Below are 16,067 nucleotides of genomic sequence, written 5' to 3' on the forward strand. Positions count from 1 at the left end.
GCCTCAGATGTGGGTGGGAGGGCTTGGGAGAAATGCGGGATGGGAGAGGGTGCGGAAGAACTTCCTGCCTCCAGGTCCCGCTGGGGCCCCTCACCTGGCTCTTGATTCCAGGGGGTGCGGTCCAGGTGGCGAAGATCTCTGCAGGGGAGAGGACAGCGGTTCATTGGGTGTGAGAGCATCTGTGTTTGTTGCGGGAGGGGTCTCGGGTCAGGTGAGGACAGGTACCTTCACAGACGGTGGTCACTCGCTTATCCTGGAATCCGGGTTTGGGCAACCAGCCTCGGCGGCAGCGGCACGTGTATGAACCCACCGTGTTGCTGCAGACGGTGGAGCTGTGGCACCGATGCTGCCCGGAGCTGCACTCGTCCACATCTGGGAACACGAAGAAGGGGGTCAGGCTCTGTCCCAGCCCCGATGAGGTCCCTCTGCTCTCTGTGCCCCACCTCCCTTTTCCCATATGAGCGTCCCCTCAGCGCTGAGGAGGGGATGGCACCTGTGACCGCACATCACTGAGTGGTGGACACAGTTCTGACACACAGCAGGGGAGCCCCGTACAGGGTTGTGAAACTATTGAGATTTCTTCAACCCAGTTAGTAATTAGCTGCTGCCTGGGTTTCCCGGGAGCCTTCCCCTTGGTACCCCGGCTTCTTTCCCAGGACCCCCCAGATCTTTTTACATTAAGCCTCAAAAGAATGCCTGGCACAGCAGGGCCCCCCCAGCGTGCATTCTGCTTGGTTTGTGTGGGGCCGCTGAACGTGTGATCGGATGTTTTGAGTGTGGGTCTCCAGGAGTGTAGCATCTGGGCTCTGAACCTTCGCAGATGGTGTTGTTTGGGCCGTTGGGGGACCCGGGAAGCGGCTTCCAGCCGGGGCGGCAGCGGCACTCATATCTGCCCACGTAGTTGAGGCAGTGGGTGGAGTTGTGGCATGGGTTTCTTCCCAAAGCACATTCATTCACATCTGAGGACAAAGCCAGAGGGTCAGGCGTCCCCTCCACTTCTCACTGTACCCGATTCTCACTGCCTGGCACCAAGGACCCCATCGTGACTGCATGTGCCATCACCTGGTGACCTTCAACTTCACCTTCCAAGCACCTTATGGTGACCTCCCTGCAAGATGGGTGTGGGTCCCCAGTTCATAGGCGGTAAAACCAGGAAGGAAACTGAGTCAGGGGCTGGACTTCCTGACCAAGGACTCTTGACTGCCCTGTCCTGGAACAGGAGGTTGACAGCTTCTGGGAGGTTCCCCTTCTAGGAACAGGAATTGACAGCTTCCTTTGTTCAAATGTGACAGATGAGGAAGGGCTGAGGTCTACGGGGTGCTGACAAGGGCTCCACAAGGGAACCCCAGGCCCAGAAGGCTCTGCCGTCTCCATGGCCTACAGCGGGAGCTTTCAGGGAGGCGAATCCTTGGGCAGGGCCTGGGCAGGGCCTTGGCATTGCAGGAACCTGGGGGTCTCCTTCTCCCTCCTCCTTGGGCTCCAGGAACTGCCTCGGCTCCTTTCCCAGCTCCAGTCCGGCCTCAGAGTCTTCCCGGGGCCTCTACCTTTGCACGGCTCCGGGCCCTCTGGGTTGAGCTCCAAGCCGGGCGGGCACTGGCAGGTGTAGTTGCCCTCGGTGTTGATGCAGATGCTGCGGCCTTTACAGATTCGGGGTTTCCACTGACATTCGTCCACGTCTGCAACGGGAAGGAGAGGGTGATGGATGCCTGCGGCTGCAGACGGCCTTCCAGGGCCGGGGGTCCACCATGTTTCCTGGCATGGAAGCATCTGGAAGGCCCCACTCTCTCTTCCCCAGCGGGCAAGTGCCTTTTCTAATTCACATGCAGACATCCTATGGGCGAGCATGGTGGCCCACACAGTTGTCCCGATGTGACCAGAAGTGGCCCAAGTCCTCCCCATCTGCCAACTCTACCAACTCTGGCTCCCTCAGCCTCCCTGGGCAGCTCCCAGCTGGAGGGGGAACATCACAGCTGCCTGTGTCCCAGCCTGAGGACTCCGAGAGAGGCCTGGGTGGGCCTTCCTGGGAACTGAGTGCAGAGGAAATGCTGTGGTCCTTTGTCCTGACTCCCCCAGGGCGGGTGCTGCCAGCTGAGCTCTCCTCGCAATCCTGGTGACCCTGGCGGGACAGTGCTCTTCCATCCACGCTAACTCTGAGGCTCCAGCTCCATGGAGGTGGGCCAAGACCCACCCCTGAGCCAGGCCCCTCAAGGACGAGGCTTTTGTGCAGTGACACAGAAAATGAGGATGATGCCAGAGAGGCCAGGGCCACCCGGACAGTGGGCCCCAGGCCGTGCTGCACAGTACGGCTGATGTCCATCCAGGCAGCCTTGGGCTGTGAAGGTGCCTTTTTCTGATTCCCATGAAGTCATCCATCCCCTGAACTGGCAGGAAGCAGTAAGAGTCCACATCTGAGCAAGGCTGGCGGGGGCGAGGGCTGGGTGGCTGGAGCAGGGAGCAGGTGCTGATGGACAAGGGGTGGCAGGCGTTTCTGCCATCTTGGCCCTTGGCCTCCCACAAGGCACATGGACCTGTGGGCCCTGCCGAGTGGGGCTTAGCCTCCATCTTCCATCCCCAAGTGGTTTGTGTCATCATGGGGCCTGGGGTGATCGTCTCAGGGTCCCAGGGTCCACCATGGCTTGGGGGGGTCTGAGAGGGCTCCCGTGGGGGCAGGTCTCATCCCAGCAGTCACTGACAATGGTGAAGAGGACAGATACGGTTCTGGAACACACGGTGCTGTGAGCTTGTTCAGTATCTTGAATGCTATCCTCTCTTTTGCTTTATGCACGTAAGATGCCAAGTGGGCAGGGGGGATGTTCCAAACATTTGGAAGTGACCCTCTGAAGAAGGTTCTGAGCCTTGGGCCAAGGTTCAGAGATGGTCGGGAGACTAGATAGGTGCACAGGACAGCCCGCTGATTCCTGGAGAAAGTGGGGCGAGGAGCTGAGGGAGCAGCTGGGGTCTCCAGCCTGTAGCAGACCCCACCCCCCAGTCAGAATATGGGTGGATGCATCCTCCGGTGCCATAAGGGCTGGAATGCCGAGGTGGGGGTGCACAGACAGTACAGCTGAGCCCGTCACAGAACTAGGTCTTTAGGTGGCAGATCTTGATCCAAACTGGCAAGCTGCTCTCTCCCTGTGACCCACCTCACTTGTTCATCCACGTCTCTGCAGGGGCTCACAACAGGGGTGGGTGGCATCCCTAGTCCAGACACACTGAGTGGGATCCATGACCATCATATGCTGTTGTGCAGGTTGCTCACTGCACAAGGGGCAAGTCGGGTTGAAAACCAACTCACTCTCCATTCCCCAAACACATGGTGTTCACCTGGAGAGGAGGGATCTTTTCCCAATTCACAGGAAGGCTCTGGCCAGGCCCATGTTTCAAGACAACATCCACCCACAGAGGCACCTATGGACCAGTGGTGCCGCCACACAGATGCAGGTCCCCTCTTCCCTCCCACCAGGGGGGCTCTGCTGCCCTCCCTCTGCAGGGCAGGAGGGAAGGGGCTGGGACCAAGGTCATGGGCTCTTCTCTCTGCAGCAGGGTGAGACTGAGGACCCTCCTCACAGTCCTCTGGACCCTGGCCTTACCCTCCTCCTCACCTCCCACTTTAGCTCTCCTCTCCTCCCAGGCTGCAGGTTTCTGCTCTAACCCCCTCTCTGGATGAGCTGTGGCCCCCATCTGCCCACTGCTGGCTTCATCTGCCCTTCTGGATGCCTGAAGCCCCTTCCCCTACCCGCCTGCTCCCCCTGGAAAGGGGGCAAAGCCTGATGATGTGTGGAGGCCAGACAACTCCTGTGTCCCTCCTCAGGGGTTGGACCAGGACAGCTGCCCTCTGAGCACCCGCCCTGGGGCACAGCCCGCAGGAATGCCCACCCTGGAGAAGGTGCGTTAGATCATAATGGTTATAAGTTAAAAACCCAGCAGCCACCACTGTTTTGTGCTTTATGATATTATATACTTTCCCAGCAATTCTATAAGGTAAGCACCATTGTCACCACCTTTTTACAGATAGGTAGACTGAGGCACAGAGAGGTGAAGTAACTTGTCCAAGATCAAACAGTTAACAAAAGGCAAAGCTACTTTTGTTTTTACATGTAAAACTTAGGGACTCTTTAAAAAGAAAACATAAAATCCTAATGATATTACCACACCTAGCATGTTATCAGTGACTTCTGAATAAGTATCCTGGCCAGTGTCTCACACACAGAAGTCAGGATTTGGGCCCTTGGCTCGCGCCACCCTGCCTCTCTGTGCAGGTGGGACAGGCACAGGTACACCTGTCCCAGCTCAGACCTGGGCGCTACACCTGTAACTAACCTAGGCCCTGCCTCTCAGATGCTGCAGGAATGACTCTGCATTTGGGCGACCCCAGACCTCATGGATGGAGAGGTGGAAGACACAGGGTCATTCTTACCTTGACACATGTTCTCGCTCTCATTCCTGAATGTTGGTGCCCCAGAAACAAGCGCGTATCCTGGGATGCACATGCAGTAGTAGCTCCCTTCTGTGTTCTTGCAGTCTGCCGATTGTCCACAGGACACTGTCAAGGGTGGTCCGCACTCATTGATGTCTGGAACACAACAGGGCAAAGGGTCACCTTCCAAAGGCATGAGTTCCCTCAAGGCAGAGATCCCCATCCCCTACGTGACTCCTCAGCATTGGGCCTGATGCTTAATCAGTGTCTTTTTGGAAAGAATTAGACTCCCAGGCAAAACTGCAGAGGCTGGGCTGCACCTGGAGCAAGCCATTCCTGAAGCTGTGAAATCTGCTCTTCTTGGCCCTCTGGAGTTGGACACAGTGAGAAGTGCTGAAGTCAGGGGTGGTGGAAGCTCTGAACCCCCCTCCCCAGTCCTGCAAGGACAAACTGAGGCACAGACTGCTGGAGACTCAGCTCCTCTCTCCCCAGGGAGCCATGCTTATTCACCTCTTATCTCTCCACTTTCATAATTTTCCTTCCTCCTTTTCTGTCCTTGATGACAATTCTGAGGACAAAGGCTGAGGCCCCCAACCAACACCCATGTCCCTCACAGTCACTGCGTTGTACCCCACAAGCTCTGCAGGTCTGTCCACCACCCCCGAGCCTCTGTACCATCACAACTCTCCAAGAGGCTGGTGAAGATCTCTGAACCAGATGAAGAACTGAATCCCGGAAGGCAGCGACAGGAGGTACCGTCGACACATGAGGAGTTCGGAGGGCACCACCGAGCACAGGCTGTGGGGGCAGATGTGGGGAAGGGGACCATGGTCAGAAGGCCCAGGGAATGAAGTAAACCAGCTGCCAGCTGGGGGCCCAAGAGCAGAGGAAGGGAGGGAGGGGAGAGATGACTGTCATTAAAAGAGGAAAAGCTCAGAAAACCCTGGGCATTTGAGGGAAGAAACAGCTTCTGTTATTTCCAGCAAACCATTTCTAAACCTCACTTGCAAAATAAGCCTCCTTTCCCCCCTTGTTGGTGAGAGAACCCTGCCCCTGGCATGCAGTCTCCATCTTCCATCACAAACGGGGCCAGCTGGCAGACGCACCTGTAGAGTTCTGGGCTGCGGGTCCCAGTGGCAACAGCAGCAGCACCAAGAGTCCTGGGGCAGAAAGACAGAGAGATGGCGAAGACAGGAACGTGAGCTCCAGTTTCAGCCCCTTTCTGCATGGCCCCTGACTCCTAGGGAGGTAGCTCTGGTCCTGCAGCCCACCGCCTTCCAGCAGCATCCCCAGGTTTCCTGCACTTCTCACAGAATCCAGGACTCCACCTTTCCCTTCCATCTCCCAGGACTCCCCAAGGAATCAGTCACTGACGGGCACAGCCCTCTTGCAACCTCGGGTGCTACACATAAGGGGACAGAATGTACACAGACAGATGATGACAGGGACACAGCTTAGGAACTCCAGCCTTTCCCCGTGGAGAGAATAAATCTTAAAGGAGAAAGTCCTCAGACTCGTGTGCTTTGCCCATCCTCAGGTTCATTGCTCTCTGGCAATGGCAGAAATCTGCTTTGAGGATTTCTCTCCAGGATCACCCCTCCTGTTTAAGGTACACGTTTCAGGGCATACAAGAAAAGCATGGGTATTGGAGTCTGACAGCCCAAAGTCTGAGCCCCAGCTCCCAGTGATGTCAGCAGGGCGTGGAGCCCTGGAACAAAAGACAGGGAGCTGCGGACAGGTGAGGTGTGAGAACTAAGGCACCTACAGGAAGAGCCACCATCCCCTGGTCAAGTGGCCTCTCCAGGCACAGCGCACATGGCTTCTGTGGTTCCTTCCAAATGAGCCCCTGGCCCTCCTATAGTGCACTGAGGGCACAGACCTTCACCTTGGTCTCCAGGTCCGGTCCTGAGAAATGAGTCAGTGATAGCAATAGGCTTTGTGGGATGAAGCCACTGTGGGCGTAAAGGGATGAAATCTACCCTCCAGGCAATGACCAGTCCACCTATTAGGGTCTGTCATCCCACCCATGTGAGCTGATGAACCCTGTGAAAATCTTGTCAGATCTGTGTGACTTTACAAGATCTTCCTTCTCAGGCAAAGGCAAAAACGAATTCCTCTCCCAGGCTGTACCACCATTTCAATACTGTGTGAGGCGACAGAGGGTCCTGGTGGAGAACTTGTAGCCAGGCACACCCAAGTCTGCATCCAAACTTCCACCTGGTGGCCGTGCGGCTTTGGGAACGCCACCAAGCCCTTGGACTACAATTTCCGCCAATGCAAATGAGGAAATCATAGTAGTATGAGCTTTGTCATGGTTGTAGATGAGTGAAGAATAAGAAGGGGTCAGCACAGTGCCTGGCACACAGGAAACAGACAGCAGCGTGTCTGCTAAAGGGAAAGAAAGAGTAAAAGAAGAAAATAAAGAGCAAGGTTTCTCTCCTGTTCCTGCAGTACCTTCCTGTTACCTGAGACACACCTGTGTCTGGGTCAGACTCCAGGGTCAGGCAGAATGACATGCTCACCTTGGCTCTCTCAGGGCTCAGAGTCCCAGATGTCTCCTCCTCCCTCTTTGCCCTTGAAGTGTTCCTTTCCTCTTAGAGCTCTGTCCAGCGGTAGAGAGAGCCGGGCTCCAGGGCCAGACTGCCTGAGTCCAAAACCCAGCTTGGAGCAGCCCCTGGGGGAAGTTGTTCAGGCATCCCATCTCTCAGATGCCCCATCAAGGATACCCACTTCCATTTTCTAAAGTGTGGCACCCAAAGCAGGATCAAATGAGTCCCATGCGTATGAACAAAATCATTTAGTCTTCTGAGTATATAAGATATGCGCAAACCTACAAGTGTGAACATCCTGGAGAAACTAACTTAGCTCTCCAACTGCCTACAGCATTTCATACTCAGACCCTCCAAACTATGCCCAGCTTTAGAAAAATCACATTTCACAAGTTAGATGATAAGAAATGTGGCTATTCTCATAAAAGCAAGGAAACAAATTACAACCAATGAGAAGAACATACAAGGAACACCTAACCCACTAGGTAACCGGTATTATCCTAAGCATTGAAGGAAATAAAGACTAATCGGAATTAAGCGGACCTCACTGACACTGGTTTTCACTAAGACACTGTTAATTCCAAATCGTTCCATGACCTATACAAAGCCTAAGAGCAAAAAACAGTGCTTTTCTTAGTGCATCAGAATTTTTTGACAATCTGGCTATGAACTCTTTAAAAAACGAATAATATGGTTAGGGTGATAATTAATTTTATGTATCAATTTGGCTAGGCCACAGTATCCATATATTTGGTCAAATACTAGTCTACATGTTGCTGTGAAGGTGTTTAGATGAGTTAACATCTAAGTCAGTAGACTTTAAATAAAGCACATTACACTCCATAATTTGGGTGGGCCTCACTCAATCAGTTGAAGACCTTAAAGGGAAAAAATTGACTTCCTCCAAAGAAGAGAAAATTTTGCTTCCGGTGGCCCTTGGACTTGCTATGCAACATCAAGTCATCCCTGGGTTTCCAGCCTGTCTGCCTGCCTTACATATTTCAGACTTTCTAACCTCCACAATCTCATGAACCAGCTCCTTAAATAAATCCCTTTCTCTCCCTCCATCTATACATCCTATTGGTTCTTTTCTCTAGAGAACCTGGACTAACACAGGTGGTAAAAATGAGAAATCTGTTAAGTCCCCCAGTTTCCCTAGGAATAAGTTTCACCAACTTTCTTTTTGACAACTTAATACAACAGAGTTAATGCCCTTCTTAAAATTTCTCCCCTACTCTCCCTTACAGAGATAGTGGGAAAACCAGAAATACAGCAAGAGCCAGAAGTGAAGCAAAAAACAGAGGAAATTCCCGACTGGATAAATGGTTCCCGATAGCTTTACTTGTTTACCACCACTGTTACAATTCTACCGACCTGGCAGCAAACCTAGATACCGATTTCTCATGGTGCAGAGAGCAGCAAGGCCAGCCACTGAAGACGTCTGATCTTGATCTACGTGTGTTGAGAAAGGGTTCTGGTTTTCAGTATGACTTGTGCCTTAAATTAGCTGGCAGGAAACAGGTTGGTCTGGGTTCTTTCTTCCCTAATCTGCGTGAGGATTACTTCTCTGAAACTTCTAACTTTAAGTTGTTGCTTAGCATTACTAGCATCTGTACTGAAAGCCTCCTAGAGAGGGGTTTTTATGTCTTTTTGTTATAGAAAGTCCTCCTACATCAAACATGAAGAATCCGTCTACTGGGCTGTTTGCCCCTGTGAGGACCTTGGTTCATGAACAGACTCTCGTACTATTAACAGGCTTCTTTCTTTTTAAGTTTTTATTTTGAAATAAACATAGATCTAGAGGAAGTTGCAAAACAATACCAAGAGGTCCTGCATAACTTTCACCCATTTTTCCACAAAGGTTACTTTTTCATGTAATGATAGTCCAGAATCTAAACCAAGCAACTAGCACTGGCGCAGTGTGTGTGTGTAGCTCCGTGTCATTTTATCACACGTGCAGATGCCTGTAACTGTCACTGCAATCAAGGTACATAAATATCCCATCACCATGAAGATCTCTCTCATGCTACCCCATCACCTCTCGACCCTGGCAGGTCTAAAACTAAGGTTTTCATTCTTCACCAATACTCAACATAGTCTTAGATTCATATTTGTTGTCAAAAAAGAAAATATTCTTGCTACATTTTGTTTTGTTTTGGTCTATTTGTTTTTCTTTTTTTAAAATTGAAGTACAGTCAATTATGATGTGTCAATCTCTGGTGTATAACACAACGCCCTTTTTAAAGATGGGAAGAACATGTCCCTCAAATTTTCCAGGAGGCTGTGTGCTGGAATTATGGTGATTTTCTGTATTTGTATCTGTTTGCTTGGTTGTTTTCTAGGTGGCCATGTATATTAGTCTGCTAGGGCTGCCACAACAAAATAGGATATGGACTGAGTAGCTTAAACAACAGAAATTTGTTTTCTCGCAGTTCCGGAGGCTGGATGTCCGAGATCAAGGTGCTGGCAGGGTTGGCTTCTGATGGAAGTGCTCTCCCGGCTTGTGGGTGGCCACCTTCTCACTGTGTCCGCACGTGACCCTTTTTTCTGTATATGGAGAGAGAGCTCACTGGTGTCCTCTGGTTCTAAAGCTTAAGCTCTTCACTCTACATCTCATGGCCGTGACAATGCCACGGCCCTATTCCCTTTAATGTTCCTTTGGCCCCTTGACCAACTGCTTCTGTGCTGCTCCCTAACCCTACGGATTCCTCATAATCCCCAATGTGCCCCTCCACCACCCACAAGCCTCTGGGGCTTTACAACCCACCATTTGATTGATAAAGATCTCCCCAGATGGAGATATGAATCCAAGATAACAGCGACAGGCAGAGGCACCAAAACATGTGGAGTAAAAAGTGCACCTCCAACCACAGAACACCGTGGGGATGGAGACCTTGGTCAGAAGCCCCGAGGAACAGGGTGGGAAGGGATAAATTGGGAGTTTGAGATTTGCAGGTACTAACTGCTATATATAAAATAGATAAACAACAAGTTTATACTGTAGAGCACAGGGAACTATATTCAGTATCTTGTAGTAACTTATACTGAAAAAGAATAGGAAAATGTGTGTGTGTGTATATATATATATATATTCATGTGTGGCTGAAGCATTATGCTGTACACCAGAAATTAACGCAACATTGTAAACTGACTATACTTCAATAAAAATACATTTTAAAAAGAAGCCCCAAGGAATGGAGGACGCTAGCTGCCAGCCCAGGACTAGAAAGTGGAGGAACGGAGGGATGGCTGCTATCAAAAGACAAAGAGCTCAGGAAATTCTGGGAATTGGGGGAGAAAGAAAGCATTTCTCTTAACCCCAAAGGAAGTGTTTCTGGGGCTTTTAATTTGCAGAATAAGCCTCCTCTCCCCTACACTCCGTTGATGAAGGAACCCAGACCCCAGTGGGCACTCCCCAGCTTCCATCACTAATGGGGCTGGCTGGGCAGACTCACCTCCAGGGTTCAGGGCTGCAACTCCCTGTGGCAACAGCAGCAGCATGCAGTGTGCTGGGGCAGAAAGACAGAGGTGACAGAAAGGAGGATAGAGCTCCAGTTTCACCCTCTGTCCCCAAGGCCACTGCCTCCCTGCCTTTCCACTAGGTGAGTCTGGTCCTGCAGCCCACAGCTTTCCAGCAGAGTCCTGGAGGCTCCCCTGCACCAGCCTCCTGCACTTTGCATAGAACTGTAGACAGGGCTTTGCCCTCCAGCTCCCAGGATCCCCAGGGAATCAGTCACCAACAGCCACGTCCCTCTTCGAACATCATGTCTACAGGTAAGTCAGAATATAGGCAGGCAGCTGACAACAGGGATATGTCTTGGAAACTTCGGTCTCTCCCAGTCGATGGGATACATGTTAAGGGAGAAAGTCTTCAGACTGGTGTGCCTTTGTCCCTATCCAGACAATAGATGGAAGATGTCTGCCTTCCCTTCAGGAATTTCACTCGCAGAATTAATCCTCTACCTATTCCAGGGCATACACGTGGAGAGCGGGTTTTGAAGTCAGACAGCCCAAGATTTCAATCCTAGCTCCTCCACTGGCTGACTGGACGACTTTAGTCACTTAACCTTTTGAATCTCAGTTTGCTCAACTGTATAATGGGTACTATATTAATGAAAATACAATGCCGTAATTATATAGGGATACTGTCAGGGTTCATTGAGATGTTAAATGAAAGTGCTAAGTAGAAAAAGAAAAGGAAGAAGCAGTCCTTCCCTTTTCTCTCTACAATTTTTTTCCTGACCTGAGGCACCCCTAACTCTGAGTCGTACTCAAGGATATGGCCATAAATGCCTTTCTTGGCCTGGGCCTCCTAAGGACAAGATTCTTGCCCTTTTACTGATTCCCATTCTCCCCAGGAAGCCTTCTTCCCTTTGCCCACGTGGCACAGCATGATGTTCAAGTGGGGGAAACCCCACAACAAGATGGCCTGAGTTCAGTCCCCAGCTCTGACAATTTTTAGCCATGACATTGGGCAAGCCCCAGTATCTTCATCTGCAAGACGGGAATTATAAGAGCCCTTACTTGCAAGGCATTTGTGAGTCCATGACTGTAAAGATGGAGAAGAGGGCTTGGCACCTAGTAAGTGCTTAATAAATGTTAGGCTATGGTAACACCTCCCTGAGTTTCCTTGTTATCAGACAGGACAGTGCAACTCGAGTAAATTATCCTCACTATTACGTTTCTCTTGTGGAACTTTACTATTTTATTCAGAAAAATAAGAATCAGAAAAAATAAATAAATGAGTAAATGGGGGGAATAACATTTAATTCCACTCCTTCAATCTTTGGAACTCATTTAACCTATTCAAAACTGGTCATTCCTTAAAAATACTTCTCTTGATTATGCTACCCTCCCACCACGCACACACATATGTGCGCACGCACACACACACACACAGTACTACTCTGTCCCCTTCCCTTTGTTGACAGATTTCTAATAGGCAGCGTCCAAGGTGAGTACCTGCATTTCATCACTTCCTACTCATTCCTGGGCACTACCTATGAAGATGTGGTGTCCAGAGTCAGAAGTGGAGGCTGAATCTGTGTCATTCAGGCCCAGTTGAGTGTCTCAGGTGTTCCTAGCCAATAGCATCGCTGTCAATAGGCTGATACTGACAAAATACCTGCCAATAAGCATGTGAATCCTTCCCCAGTCAAGCCTTGAGATGAGACCACAGCTGCAGCCAACAGCTTGACTGAGGCTTGATGAATTTTTGTGTGTGTAAACCTGTGTAACCAAAAAGTCAAGACATAAAATATTTCCAGTACACCAGAAAGTTTCCTCTACATCTTCCCAGTTGATAATTCCCCAAGGCAGGCACTATCCTGTCTTCTCTCACATTGATTATTTTTTCCTGTTCTTAAAGATTCCCAAATAGTTTGACGTGGACTATACAGGTGATTAGAATTGTACCTTCCTGGGAGAAATGGTAAATACCTACTCTTTATGGTGCAGAGGCAAGCAAAGTCAGCTGTGGAGAACTTTCTACTTTTGCTTTTAAGTTAAAAATTTTCCTATTCAAATAAACCACATGAGAATTCCTATGTGTGGGCTCCCTAGATAAACTGACAGGAAATATCTCGCAAGGGGTGCTTTCTTCGTCACATTTTATTATCAGATCCACAGTTCTGCTTTTTATTCTTGACATTACCAGTAACAGTACAGCCAGCCTACTTGCTGGTGATTCAGATTTCCTATCAATAAGGAAGCAAAAAACGTGATTATGCCCTGCCCCCAGAAAGGAAGTTTTCTGATTAACTCACCGTAGGTAGCTTTAAGTGAGTAAGTCACGGGATCCAGGTCAAAGTTCGCAATAACCTGCGTGTGTGTAACAAATACATGTACATGTACGCATGCGCTAGGAGCATGAGTCCGCATTATGAACAATACGCATGCGCGGGCATATTAAAAGGACAAGTGCTTATGCCTGAGTGTGCGTAACACCCGCTTGTACTGCAATAAAGTGCTGTTTTGCTCCATGTGGGCTCCTCGCGCCTTCTTCCAGTTGGGCAGCTCACCTCCTCGAATCCCTCTTCAGCCTCCCCACGGCTGACACTCACTAAAGGATTCCTACAACTCCGTAAAATGAGCATCAATCTACTGGTCATTCAATGAGGAAATGTGTCTGATATCACAAAACTGGTGACTGGCAGGGCCAAGAATCAGATTCTAGGCTGTTTACTGGCAAAGCCTGTGCTCTTTCTACTAAATTGCTCTTGTTTAACTAGTATAACTAGAGTGGATGCAAAGAGAAAAAGGAAATGAAAAGAAAAATAACTTGAGAACATAGCTCAGTGCCTGGCAACACATAGGGATGGGCATCAAATGTGAGCTTTATGGCATTATTTGTAAGATGAAACCTGAAGAATGGATAGGCAATAGGCACCGTGGGCTAAGGGATAAGACGATGGAGCATCTCAGAGGTGGATTTTCTTCCAGATAAGTAACTAGGATCACATGACTACAATCCTTCAGGGCCAGGCTAGGGAATTTGAACTTTATTCTGAAAGCAGTAGAGGTCCATGTAGGAATCTTAGGGGAAGGATGTTTGGCCAACCAGAATCTGTGGGAAGTGTGTGTCTGGGAGGAGTTAAGTTGGAGGTCAGCACAAGCCCAAGATCCCTCTACACTGGGGACCAAGACTCTAGCTGGCATTCACCTCTGCAATACAGAAACTCACTGGGAAGTCTATTCCTACACAGAAATCAAACAGGCATCCAAACACCAAAGAAAAAAGGGCTTCTCTGTTAAGCTGCCAACACTGAGGCGATCAGAAGAGCATCACCCACAACCCCCGATTCACTGGGTATGGCTGTCAAGCAACAAACGTAGGAGAATCAGTCTCAACCTGTCCCCTTCTGAGGAGTCATGGAATTGCAGGAGTTTGAAACAGAAGTCGGATATCTCCAGAATCCCCAACCCGGAAGTCCTGGAGTCTGGACCCAGAACTGGAAGTTCAAAGGGGCTGTGATTCTGCCTAGGTTGGAATCTATCAACCCCGGGATTTAGGAGACCAGAGAGTAGGTCGGGTAGACATGGATTGGGATTCCTGAGGTCTGAGCATGTCTGATGGCCAGCCTGTAGTGTGTTTGTTTGGTTGGTTGGTTGGTTGGTTGGTTGTTTTCAGCCTGTAGTGTTTTGGGGAATCAGCAATTGGAGTTAAAATGTGGAAGGACAAAAAAAAAAAAAAAAAAAGTAAATTTGAAGTGATCAGGTGACCAACAGACTCTGAGGAACCAGGAGGCAAAGCCTTGGGCAGACTGACCCTGGAATCCACCTTCTTCCAGTGAAGGGCATGGCCTCCTCCTGAGGTATACCACTGTGAGAAATACAGAACTCCAAATCCAGGGCTGTTCCCAGAGCCTGCACTGAGTAGAACTGGTATAAAATCCCTGTGATGAATCCATTTGCTGCTTGCACTCCTCTCTCCTCAACTCCCCTCTGCCACCCACTCATGCTTTTTATCCAATGAAGATGACTTTTAGATGGCTATCTAAACCAGAACCAGAACCAAGGTCTCATGCTTTTTATCTAATGTGGATGGCTTTTAGATGACTTCATCGAATCCAATAACATGGATCAACCAATGGCTTTTTCTGATTAGCAAAGTTTTGCACTTTCACTGAAAAAAAAAAAAAGGAATAAACATAACAGCAAAAAAGGAGTCTCAAACATTACCTAAAACCCTGCTTATTTTGGCTACCACCTAGTGTGTACTTTTCCAGCATGCTCAACTTACCCTTTAGTTTATAATCCGGAAGTACCCCTCTTGGGACAAGGTTTCCTTTGAAGGTTTGACAAGGGGATTCGTCTTCTCAGGTAGTCTTTGATCCTCACACACACTTCTTTTGCCCTGTCCAGAGTCTAAGAGTACAGCCTCAGGCTGACCCAAATGCCTAAGAACTGCCTCTTATTAAATTTTCCATGGATGCCAGGCACTGTGCTCTCTTCATTCTGAGTAGAGACTGCTGAGCAGTGGTGAATTTCAGAGGCAGTGGCTTTGATTCCTTGTGGGTGAGAGGAAGCAGACCACAGGAACCTACAACCTAATCGGCTAAGAGATCATACATGCTCCACCTAGGAGCATGTGCCACAATATGAATTCATGTAGACGTTATACCATCTGAAAAGCTTGTTTTCTGCCCTGCGTAGTGCTAGGCCTAAAGGAAGTCACAATGAACGAGCTCCATGTGGTCTCTGATCTCAGGGAACTTACAGAAAAGAGGAAAAGAAAGTCCGATAAGCAATTCCTGGAAGTAGTGTGTTTTAGGAAGTAAAGAACCCCAATACTATACAGCTACAGTCATCAAGACAGCATGGTATTGGTACAAAAACAGACATATAGAACAATGGAACAGAACAGAGAGCCCAGAAATGAACCCACAAACTTTTGGTCAGCTAATCTTCGACAAAGGAGACAGGAATATACGATAGAATAAAGACAGTCTCTTCAGCAAATGGTGCTGGGAAAACTGGACAGCAGCATGTAAATCAATGAAGCTAGAACACTCCCTTACACCATACACAAAAATAAACTCAAAATGGATCAAAGACTTAAACATAAGACAAAATACAATAAACCTCCTAGAAGAAAATATAGGCAAAACATTATCTCACATACATCTCAAAAATGTTCTCCTAGGGCAGTCTACTCAAGCAGCAGAAACAAAAGCAAGAATAAACAAATGGGACCTAATTAAACTTACAAGCTTCTCCACAGCAAAGGAAACCATGAACAAAACAAAACAACCAGCTATGGAATGGGAGAAAATTTTTGCAAAAGATGAAACTGACAAAGGCTTGATCTCCAGAATATATAAGCGGCTCATATGACTTAATAAGAAAAAAACCAAACAATCCAATCGAAAAATGGGCAGAAGACCTGAACAAGCAATTCTCCGAGGAAGAAATACAAATGATCAATAGGCATACGAAAAAATGCTTAATATCACTAATTATCAGAGAAATGCAAATCAAAACTGCAATGAGGTATCACTTCACACCAGCCAGAATGGCCATCATTCAAAAGTCCACAAATGACAAATGCTGGAGAGGCTGTGGAGAAAAGGGAACCCTCCTACACTGCTGGTGAGAATGCA

The 16,067-nt window shown here is 49.0% G+C and overlaps 1 protein-coding gene across 5 annotated transcripts in view; it reads right to left on the reverse strand.

The window, feature by feature from the left end:
• The window catches only part of LOC105074555 (adhesion G protein-coupled receptor E2-like), a 30,093-nt gene extending 21,642 nt beyond the window's left edge, over positions 1-8,451 (reverse strand). For 3 of the 5 annotated variants that reach the window (XM_074350577.1, XM_074350575.1, XM_074350574.1), the window contains exons 1-8: positions 8,341-8,451; positions 5,524-5,577; positions 5,093-5,215; positions 4,418-4,573; positions 1,545-1,676; positions 813-959; positions 226-372; positions 95-138 (exon numbers count right to left, since the gene is read on the reverse strand). In XM_074350577.1, the coding sequence (XP_074206678.1) occupies positions 95-138; positions 226-372; positions 813-959; positions 1,545-1,676; positions 4,418-4,573; positions 5,093-5,215; positions 5,524-5,577; positions 8,341-8,371 (834 nt within the window). In that variant the 5' untranslated portion in view covers positions 8,372-8,451. The remainder of the gene's footprint in view (positions 1-94; positions 139-225; positions 373-812; positions 960-1,544; positions 1,677-4,417; positions 4,574-5,092; positions 5,216-5,523; positions 5,578-8,340) is intronic. The other 2 variants (XM_074350576.1, XM_074350578.1) reach the window with 2 other exon arrangements.
• Positions 8,452-16,067: the final 7,616 nt, after the last annotated feature.

Source organism: Camelus bactrianus, chromosome 22 (assembly GCF_048773025.1).
Source record: "Camelus bactrianus isolate YW-2024 breed Bactrian camel chromosome 22, ASM4877302v1, whole genome shotgun sequence".
NCBI lineage: Eukaryota > Metazoa > Chordata > Mammalia > Artiodactyla > Camelidae > Camelus > Camelus bactrianus.